At 46.8% G+C, this 8,583-nt stretch overlaps 1 protein-coding gene across 1 annotated transcript in view; it reads right to left on the bottom strand.

The window, feature by feature from the left end:
* Positions 1-8,330, bottom strand: part of SLC1A4 (solute carrier family 1 (glutamate/neutral amino acid transporter), member 4) — a 27,913-nt gene extending 19,583 nt beyond the window's left edge. The window contains exon 1 of the mRNA XM_004691453.2: positions 7,520-8,330. Coding sequence (XP_004691510.2) covers positions 7,520-8,079 — 560 coding nt within the window. The 5' untranslated portion in view covers positions 8,080-8,330. The remainder of the gene's footprint in view (positions 1-7,519) is intronic.
* Between the last annotated feature and the right edge of the window lie 253 nt (positions 8,331-8,583).

Raw genomic sequence — 8,583 nt, 5'->3', positions numbered from 1 at the left:
AAACAGAATTTGTTGACCCAAAACTCAAACTCAAATGTCCATTGACAGATGAATGGATAACAGCTTCTGATAAATCCACACAATGGAATCCTGCCTGGTGATGAAAAGGAAGCAATGACAATGCAACAAGATCTTCTCAACAGCACTGTGCTAGGCAAATGAGTCAAAGTAAAATACATGCCGAATGATTCCAGAGGTATTACACTCTAGAAAAAGCAAAACTAATCCAGAGTGATAGGAGACAAAATTTTGGTTTTTTTTTTTTTCTGAGAGGTTTATTTATTTATGCATAGAGGAGCTGGGGTGCAGGCCAGAGGAGTGAAGATCCACCAGAGACAGCGTGGGGAGCAGGTCGACTGAAATACAAGACCGGAGAGGTCTGCTTCACCATATGGGTTTGCTTCCAGGATGGGCAACTGAACCTGTGCCACAGTGGCTGCAGATCACTCCACAGTGCCAAGATCTAACCTCTTGAGCCCTGAGGGAGACCCCATAGGAGGCAAAACTTTCAAGTCCAAAGCTGCCTTCAACGGGGGTGGGAGGCAGGGATTGGCAAGAAAGGTCAGCAGAAATGTTTCATCTGATTGGGTGATAGTTAAATAAGTTATCGTATGTAAGTTATTTCAAGACTATTTTGAAAATTAAGAAAGAATACAACACTAACTACAAAGATTTTACCATCAAAAACATGATGTTGAAGCTCAGACACCCACAGAAAACATACTTCTTTCTCTTGGACACTCTGATCGCAAAAGACCAGAGCAAGTGCAGGCCCCGCCAGCTCACACTGGGATTGCAGCACTGAGGCAGGACGTTTCTCTGTTTCTCTGCACTCCCCACGGACGGTGCCTGGAAAGTCGGGCTATACCCAAGGTTGGTTAGGTTTTCTCTTATATTATATTCTAGGAAGCTTTATAATTTTGCACTTTGGGCCTGTGATTCATTTTGAGTTCGTTTTGATGAAGACTGCAGGTCTTGTCTAGATTCTTATTTTTGCATGTGGATGTCCAGCTGTCCAGTACCACTTGTTGAAAAAGGTTATCATTGCTCCATTATATCTTCTTTGATCCTTTGTCAAAGATCACTGACTACATGCCCCCTGCACGCCCCTTCTAGGCTCTCCCTCCATTAATCTTTTTGTTATTCTTCTCCCAATATCACACCGTCTTGATTCCTGGAGCTTTATAACAGTCTTACAGTTGGGGAATGTCAGTCCTTCAACTTTGTGTTTTTTTGCTCTCTGTCCTCTTAGCCCTCTCTGTAAACAAGGTTGGCTTTTAACACAGATGCTGCAGTGAACTTTGGCTTCCTCTCACTCCTGAGCTTTCTTATATGCAGGGATCAGTTGCTCAGCACACAAGTTCTGGCCCCAGAATTCTGTCTTCAGGCACATTTCTCCGTCACAGTCACGTATTGAATTTATAGGCTTCAACATGAGGAATCTTTGAATTGGAAGGAATTTTAGAGGTGATCGAGTTCAACCCTGTCACTTACCACATGGGTACACCAGGGCTACATCTCATATGTATGCTCTAGCTAGAACAGCACTGTCCAGTAGAACTTTCTCTATGTGCTGTCTAATACGGTAGTCATAAATACTTGCAATACCAGTAGTGCTAAAGAGGAGCTAAACTTTCAATTTTATTTATATTAAATTAATTACACTTAAATATGTGCAGGACTAGTTTCTGTGCAAATTTACAGTTTTGAAATCCAGTGCCTGGAAATCAGCAGGAGCAAATGGTTTTCTCATGCTCTGCTAACTCACTGTGTAGTCAGGGTGCTTCTCAAATATTTTCTTTTTCTTTTATTGGAGTCTGAGAAATTTACTTGAATTACTTATTAACTCATATACCTTAGACCAAAAATTCTCAAACATGAGTAGGCCATGAAAGCAACTTATTGGTTCTAAATTGGCAATTTATAAAAGATGTGATACACTAGACAGAATGGAGAGACATCAGCAAGTCATATTAAAATGTTTTGCGGGGAGCCCTCCCTGGTGATGCAGCAGGTTAAAGCACAGCACTATGAAGCTATTGGCAGCCACTGCAGCACGAGTTCAATCCTTGGCCAGGAAGGAGACCCACATGGTGCAGCAGACCTCTCCTGTCCTGCTTACTGCTCCTCTTAGTGGTGTATTTCAGTCAATCCATCTGTTTTGTTCCCCACATTGTCTTTGGTGAACCCTCTCATCCCCCACACCTCTGGTCTGTACCCCAATTCTGGTATGTATAAATAAATAAATCTTAAAAAAAAAGTCTGTGGGGTTTCAGGTTGTATATGCAGGGTGTGGATTTGTATGGCTGCCATAATTTCAAATGTATTTCTAGTGGTGGGTTGAAGTAAAAAACAGTCACAAAAATGCCAAGACTGTACTATTAAATCCAGAGATCTGTTAGGCCAAATTGGTAGAGAAGCAATGGGCCAGCATTTCAAGCGCTACCAGAATCTTTGGATACATGAATCATAACAAATATAAAAGCTGGTATACACCAAGGCCCAATTGTGGAAAGCAGGACTCCTTTTTTGGGCGGCTGTATAGAAGCATGCAGCTTACATACTGAGAAACTTCAAAAATATCCCGTCTCTACATGACACCTGGTGCTGTTTGCTCTTCTGATCCTATTGTCAAGGGTGGTATACATTTCCTTGCTCTGCATGAGAAGAATGTAAAACAATTTATTTTTACTTAGGTATATTTTTTTCCCAGAAGTATTTCCTTTTATTTAAGATTTAAAATTCTTTTACCAAATTTATGAAAATTTCAAAGACTCTACAACAGGATATGGCATGGTATGTATACCTGATAAATATTTATCATCTCTGGTGTTTATTGTTACAGAGTCAGTTAACAAGGATGTGCCCCTTCAGATCTTGGTACCCCCTACAAGGCTTGGGGTGAAGTGAAGGAAAGACTGGAAATGGTAGGTTTAAACTCTTGATGACGGTAGTTGGGGTGGCTAGTAATCTGCTCACTTTTTAAAGCCCACATCCACTTTAGAAACTTAATCCTGGGCCTCTGGGGTAGAAGACTTTTGGAGAAATAAGCTAAGAGCACTACTCATTCTTTGCATAAAGTAGTCCTCCTGAGATGCAGAGTATACCGGAATATCAGCAAGACATGCAAATATCAATTCATTTAATCCTCATGACAATTCTAGGTAGTAGACACTATTATTAGCCTCACCTACAGATAAGGAAATGGAGGCTCAGAGAGACAAAATGATTTGTCCATATTCTTAGTAAGTGGTAGAGCTGGACTCAGACCTGATTCATTAACTCCAACGTCTGCTCTTAATCATTGTCCATGCTACCCCTCTGAATGCATTATGCTCTCTTTTCATGAAGCGTCTGAACTAGTTAAGATATTTTCCTGAGTGGTAGAAAGAATGGTGTCAAGTTAAAACCTTTTTTTTTTTTCCCCAATTACATTGTTTAAAAGTTGTTGTTTTCCTTTAGTGACCAGTTAGGCTTAGAAGCCTCTATTCACTTGAATCCTTGTTAGACTTGCTAGGTCTTCACTTTCAAACAATCTGCCAGTTTTTAGACTCAAATTTAAATTAAAAAGAAATTTCACTGCCTTCCCTGTGATCTAGGGGCAAACATGAGGTCTCAGTCTCTCCTGGGTTTCCTTGTAGATAGTAAAGAAATGTTTTCTTTGCAGATTTCATGGCATCATATTCACAGTGTGTCCTTCACACAAGATTTATATCTTACTCTGCAAATGCAAGTCTCGTAGCACTGTCTGCTGTTGAGAAAGTGAGCACAAGCAAAACAAAGCTTAGAAAACTGGCAAGAGGTAAAATTTCATTTGTGACTGCCAGGCAGACGGCAGCAGCCTTCTGGAAAGACAGTGGCCCAGCGACATCCTTCTGGCTGCCAGTGCAGACAGGGGCTGCATCCGGGAGCTGTCTCTATCTGCCTCCTTGCAGAGAAGCCTCTGCTTCTCCATTGGAAAACTACAAATTTAGCACCCAGAGGAAAGATGGGAGCCAGATAACTCAATCCTTATCAAGCACACCTGAAGAAAACTGGGGTCAACTTTGGGTTTGTGAGGACTTCTCCCCAATTTAGAATGGAAGACTGTTTAGACTTTTCTTCCATTTTCCAAATTTCCCCTAGTATTGATTCTGAGTTGAAAACTGTCACCGCTCACTTGTTTTTCACTAGGCTGCATGTGTGTTTCCCACCCTCCACTTCAAGTCACCTCAGGTTTCCCTGGACACTTCTTTCTTCCTGTTCACTTTCACTTCTTCAGGCTATGAAAAGAGGGCCATCTCCGTCAGCTCATGTGAACTGGACAAATCCCAGTCACTCTGGAATATTGCTCCATTTATAACAAGAACAAGTTTAGTGTTCCTAGTGGGCCAGCCACCTTCTAAGAACTTTATAGACAGACATAACTCATTTAACTCTGCAAACAATCTGATACTATGAAGACACCCACTATAGAGAGGAGGAAGTCAGGGCACAGCAGCTTACAGACACACCCGAGGCCCTACAGCCAGTAACCACTGTCAGGGGCCAAGAAGCTCCACAGTGACTGGGTTCCTGATCACTTGTTTCTGTATTTTTGGTTCCCAAAAATTTTAATTTGGATGAGAAGACACAACTCAATCACTCGGGTCACACCCAGTTCTGAGAGCATAGAGCTTGGGCTGCTCAGCTGGAGACTGTCTGAGATGCTCACCTGTGAGTTGCTACCAACAGGCAGGCCTCTCAGCGCACTGCACACCCATCCCAGCCTACTTTACTTCCCATCCATTGTGTTAGCAAATCAAACTGCTGGAGAGCTGCATTCTGAATTTTCCAAAAGACATGACAGACACCTATTGGCTTCATTTCTCCTGACTTGCAGTGGGATAAAAGTAAACAAGAAATCACGGCACAGAGACCCTGGCGGTGGTGGGGGTACACCACGGCCGGACGGGCAGGCCAAGGTTCAAGGGAACCTTGGCAGCAACTGCACTCAGTCATCAGGAGCCTGTACGCCTTCCAGATGTTGACTTCCAGGCAGTTACCAGGAGAGAGTCTGCTGGCTACTTAGTGGCCTCTGGCAGAGTTTCACTTCCTGTGTCCAAGGGCAGAGAAGATGGGGCAGATGCTCAGAGCCACATAAACTGGCATTCGTCAGGCAATTCAAAAATTTGTTCTCACAGATTCCCCAAACCCCAGAAGAAATTTCATATGGCTGAGGACTCCGGTTTCCGCCCGCCAGCAGCGCAACATCTATCTGAGCGGCGGCACACGTGAGGGTCTCTCCTGAGGAGCTCAGCTTCTCTGTGAGCGAGTGGGATCTGCTCTGACACAATCATCTCCTTCCCCGCTTCCTTTTTTGGCCCAGGGCAAAGATTCATTTAATTTTATTTTGTAAAGATCCTTGTTTACTTTTTCACAATATGGAATTTGTCCCTCTGGTGCAGTCACCTTAGTTTTCCCACCACCGAAGCACCCACAGTCCCCTCCACTCCACCTGGCTCTGTGTCCCTCCCATCGCCCCCCCAACCCCAGCTAACATTACTGAGACTGTTGATGTTGGACTAGATCAGTAATACGGCTGCAATGCCCTGGCATAGGGAGGGGGGAAGGACAGAAATAGAGAAATAGAAATGAAGAATTTTTACACTGGGACGTGAAACCATAGCTCTTCTAGCCCATCTTTTGATGACTACTGTATGACCTTGAGCAAATCTCTTAAACTCTGTCTCAATGTCCTCAGGCACAAAATAGGATTCATCCACCTGCCCTCTCTTTACCCATGAGCTGCTGGCTCTCATGAATTTAGCGACTGGAAGCATTATGAAATGCTACCTATTCCCAACAAGCCACAGCAAAGTCCTCTAGCTGTTCCCTGTATCTTCAGCAGGTTACTGAAAAGTCTGCATTGAAATTGGCCTCTAAGTGATGATGGTGGGTCACCATTCACCTCAGAAGCAGACAAAAAGGTGTGGAGGAATAACTGGAAAGCCATGATCTGGAAAAATGTCCTTTCTGGACTTGGTGGTAAATAAGGTAATCTCTCATCTTAAAATGTTGCCTGCCATTTTTTGGACACTACCTTCCCTTTTGGGCTATTTAGCCACCTTAGGGGGCACTACTAGAGCAGTGCCAGGCACCCATTTCTCCATGGACCACTGAACCCTGAAAAAAAGAATCCTATAACCCTATTATTCACCTTCCCTCCAGGGGAGGACTGACCAATATACTGCTATTACTGACTGGTATAATAAGACAACTTCAGTAAACTTTTTTTCCTTAAACATGCACCTAAAAGTTAGTACCCAAACTTTGATATCTCTAAAGACTCCAAACATCAAGCTGCCAGACAATAAACACAGGCTGTGAGTTCATCAAAGTCCTAGTAGGTCACCTCCACCTGCCATTTTGGTAAGATGTTTTGGTTAAAAAAAAATTTTTTTTTTGGTCCTTCTCATCTGAGATTCTTTTCAGAATCTGTTTTGCTGTTGTAGCAGTTTTAAATGAGTGCTCTCCTAAGAGGCAGACGGTCATCATATTTTCCAAGAGCGAGAAATGGAAACAGCAGAAAGGCAAGTCACTTTGCCCAGGGGCCGTGGTTTTTCTCAGCATCAACAACAAGGAGCTTTGCTTCAGCCAATCAAGACAAAACGAACCTCCAAGGCTCCAAAAGCAGCATGACCAGCATTTGGAGGGGGAACCCTATTTCAACTGAACCTGGCTGGGTCAGAAAATACTTCCAAGCTGCAGTTTCCCCATCTGTGAACTCTGAGATAATGGAGAAACCGACAGAGCCTGCAACTTTGAATAGTCTGCAAAAACCTACACTACATCTCATGGGAAGAAGTGCAAAATGAAGACACTTCACCTACATTCCCTTCCCTCTAGAACTTGCTCTCCCCAAAATAAAGCCAATGCAGCTCAAAATACTCAACAGTGGTCTTGACTCTGGGGTGGAAACGCTGTCTTAGGTCCCCAGGAGACGCATGTTTCTGGGCAATGAATTGGACCAATTAACTCCCAGCTTGTTATTCTGGGATCTACCAGTGTATCTTGAGATAATAGCTAGCTTCTTGTAGCCTAAGGGCTGAGAGAAGGCCATCCATCTGTGGCCAGGACAGGAAACAGGCAACATTTAGCTGATGTTCCCAGAACCATAGTACGAGAGAGCAATTGTTAACTTTTACTCCAGAGAGCAAGTTCTGAGTGTAAGGAGTAAAGTACAGGTGAGATGGCTGGGATTTCCCTAATACACTCCCACCTAAGGGTAGGACGGGTTCTTGCTAAAGAGGCAGCCCAGTTCCCAAGCTTGTCGTGGGCACACCGACTCATGTATGCAAAGGTGTGGTTAGCATGCAAAGACTCCAGACATTATCTTGATATTTAAGAAATGTTAAGCACCACTAGCAGCCGATTAAGAATGAAGTCTTCGGAGCACATGAGGTCGGGTGTGTGTATGTGTGTGTGTGTGTGTAAACTGGGGAGAATTAGGGAGCTGGCATCTAACCAGTGTGTCCTCAGTGAGGTGGGGGAGCATTACCTGATCAGGTCGAGGAAAGAGTCGACTGTCTCCTTGGGGGCCGGAGAAGGCCCCGACACGTCCAGTCCCAGGTCTCTGGACTGGAGAATCTGGGCACCAGACCCAGGCTTGATGATGAGAGCCAAAGCGACCCCGAGGGCCGAGGCGCCCAGGGTGGTAAGGCCAAAGTAGGCGACGGCGATGCCGCCTAGGCGCCCGAGAGAACTGGCGTCGAGGGAGGCGGCACCCGACACCAGGCTGCAGACCACCAGCGGCAGGATGATCATGCGCAGCATGCGGAGCAGCATCTCGCCGGGAAAGGCCAGGTAGGTGATCTGCGTGCGATTCAGCCCGAACCCGCGCAGCGCGGCGCCCAGACCCGCGCCCGCTATCACACCAGACACAGTGAAGAGCACCAGCGCGTTGCGCCGCAGGAAGCCCGCGCAGCGACGCGCGCCCCCCGCGGCGGTCTCCGGGGCGCCAGGCCCTGTTCCGGGGCCCTCCCGGACGTTGTCTAAGTAGCCGTGGGTCTCGCCGCTCTTCTCCATGACGCTCTTCTCCAAGGCGCTGACTCGGCTCATAGCTGCGAGGAACCTAGGCGCTGGGGCGCTGGGAAAAGAGCAAGCTCTCAATGAATGGATGCGGCAGAGGCGGCGAGCTCAGCCGCTGTGCCAGGCGGGTTCCGAGAACTGACCCGCAGCGGGCTACAGGCCAGGGCGCAGGCAGGTGCGAGGAGGACGTGAGGAGGCGCGGGACTGCGGGCTGGACCTCTAGACCGAGTGGATCGCGCCGCGCCCTGTCTCCCCACGCGGTGGCCGGCTGGGATGATGCAACCAGCGAACAGCCAGAAGAACAGCGGCTGGCAGGAGGGAGGGAAGGAAGGTGGCCCCCCCCCCGGCCCCCCTCACACCGCCGCCCCGCCCCCGAGCTTCCGCCCAATCAGCGCTCGGAGCCCAGTCCGCGCGCCCCTCGCCTCCGCCCGGACCCCGAGTGGGGGAAGGGCGGCCGAGTCGGGGGCGCTGCCTTAGGCCGCCCGGCGCCGGCTGGAACCGTCAAACCGGCGCTTTCGGCCTTCTCCCCGCCCT

The sequence above is a fragment of the Condylura cristata genome, unplaced genomic scaffold (assembly GCF_000260355.1).
Source record: "Condylura cristata isolate star-nosed mole 26May11 unplaced genomic scaffold, ConCri1.0 scaffold00031, whole genome shotgun sequence".
Classification (NCBI taxonomy): Eukaryota; Metazoa; Chordata; class Mammalia; order Eulipotyphla; family Talpidae; genus Condylura; species Condylura cristata.
The sequence above is the reverse complement of the archived record's forward strand: the minus strand, read 5'-3'. Positions and strand labels throughout refer to the sequence as shown.